The sequence below is a fragment of the Semicossyphus pulcher genome, unplaced genomic scaffold (genome assembly GCF_022749685.1).
Source record: "Semicossyphus pulcher isolate SPU_LCO1_2020_fin unplaced genomic scaffold, fSemPul1.0.p SCAF_5, whole genome shotgun sequence".
NCBI classification, from domain to species: Eukaryota; Metazoa; Chordata; class Actinopteri; order Labriformes; family Labridae; genus Semicossyphus; species Semicossyphus pulcher.
Genome location: NW_027211726.1, coordinates 33,133,169 through 33,135,000, shown reverse-complemented (window position 1 = coordinate 33,135,000; position 1,832 = coordinate 33,133,169). Strand labels below are relative to the sequence as shown.

General features: G+C 43.0%; 1 protein-coding gene across 1 annotated transcript in view; it reads right to left on the bottom strand.

Annotated features, from left to right (window-relative positions):
• The window catches only part of LOC138609485 (NLR family CARD domain-containing protein 3-like), an 18,577-nt gene extending 16,745 nt beyond the window's left edge, over positions 1-1,832 (bottom strand). The window contains exons 1-3 of the mRNA XM_069682117.1: positions 1,790-1,832; positions 552-725; positions 139-279 (exon numbers count right to left, since the gene is read on the bottom strand). Coding sequence (XP_069538218.1) covers positions 139-279; positions 552-691 — 281 coding nt within the window. The 5' untranslated portion in view covers positions 692-725; positions 1,790-1,832. The remainder of the gene's footprint in view (positions 1-138; positions 280-551; positions 726-1,789) is intronic.

Genomic DNA, 1,832 nt, shown 5'->3' with positions numbered 1-1,832 from the left:
GACAGAGAGCAGAGAGACAGACAGACAGAGAGCAGAGAGACAGACAGGCAGAGAGCAGAGAGACAGCAGATTTAATTTATGAAACTGGAACTGTTTTTTAGCTCATTGTTTTAAACTTGAATACTGAGAACTACTTACTGTCTGTCAGATATATATCCTTGTTTAAAATTAAGGAGACCATCCTTTGACCGGTCACTCTTTAAGGACACACAGCTGGGTTCAGGTCCAGGTCCAGGTCCAGGTCCAGGTTCAGGTTCGGAGGCTTCTCTCCCATAGTTCCTGTCAGACAGAGAGAAAGTGCACCATCACCAACACGACCGAAATTTACCAAAAAACAAACCGAAAAAGATAAAAACATTCAAGTTCAATAAAAGTGGAAGCTGAATGATTTCAGGTTTTTTGTATCATCGGCTCTTTTTCTTTAAACTCTGGAGCGAATCAGGTCAAAGAGTTGAACAGGAGAGTAGAGTTGATGTTTTACAGGACAGAGTTCACATGTGAGATTATTCATGTATGTTAGGAAGGACTTTTTAAATATCATAACAGCTTACCTCTTTACTGCAGAGGGTTGGTGTCTCTTAAAATCAATGAGACCATCTTTTGACCTGTCACTCTTTAAGGACACACAGCTGGGTTCAGGTTCAGGTTCAGAGGGAGCGGCCCCCTCCTCTCTGTCCTCACACTGACTCATGATGCTGAACTCACATCAGCTCACACACTTTGATCTGCAGAGGAAACAGTTTACATCAGTGAATGAATCTGCTGCCGGTCACTGACTGTCTGATATTTCCTGCTTTAAAGCAGTCAGACAGCAGTGAGAGGAAGCGCCATCAGCTGCTGCAGGTCTACATCAGTCCACCAGGTGGCGTCATTCAGCTGCACACAGAGCAAAGAGGAGCGTTCACTGATCATCAGAGGCTGAGGAGACTGAAGAGGACCGTCTTCATGTTAACATTAATCTGTATGTGTTATATATTCTGTTCGTTGTTCTCTCGGTGCATCAACACACCTTTACCTTTGCTCCGCCCACATTCACACAGGCTGTCCATTAAACTAATGAAGCTGAACCGCGCGCGCGCACACACACACACACACACACACACAAATGTGGCAGCAACACGTTTCATCTCTGTTACATCATGAGATTGTTGTATTAATTATTATATATATTTAAACTAGATTTAAAATATTCTCCCGAAAACCAACCACATGTAGTCACAAGTTTAATTTCGGCCTCTGCAGTACAAGTAGAGAGAAACACTGAAGATCAGTTCAACTTCTTTAAGGCAGGACTCAAACATACTTTAATGCAGACAAAGTGTAAGAAAATTAAAATGTAAGAGTCTCTCCTCGTGAATTATATCTTTGATTTGATGATTGATCACATGAGAGCACGAACTGAAGGAGCGATGCCCTTTTGGAGAATTCAAAATGGCGGCTCGTTTCATGACGCAGTTACATATTTATTTATTTAGTGATGTAGTCGGCTACATATTTATATCACGCAGTGACATATATATACCTATGTAAATAACATAAATAAAGCCCTTCTGAACGCTCCCTCCTGCTGTCTCCACATTAACTTCTGGCTCTGCTTCCTTTTACTTTAAACCCAGAATACTCTGACAGCAGGACGGACAGCCGCTGTGAGCTGTTCGTCGAACTTTGTGACTTCACTTCAAACAGCCGAGCGGCAGGTTTCTGCTGCCACTGCTACATGCTAACAGCAGTTAGCAGCAAGAGGTGCAGAGAGCCATTCAAGAGACAAACGGTGAGAATGTTTGTTTACCTTCAGACGGAGAGACGAGCTGCGACACGAAGGCTGGAGAAAG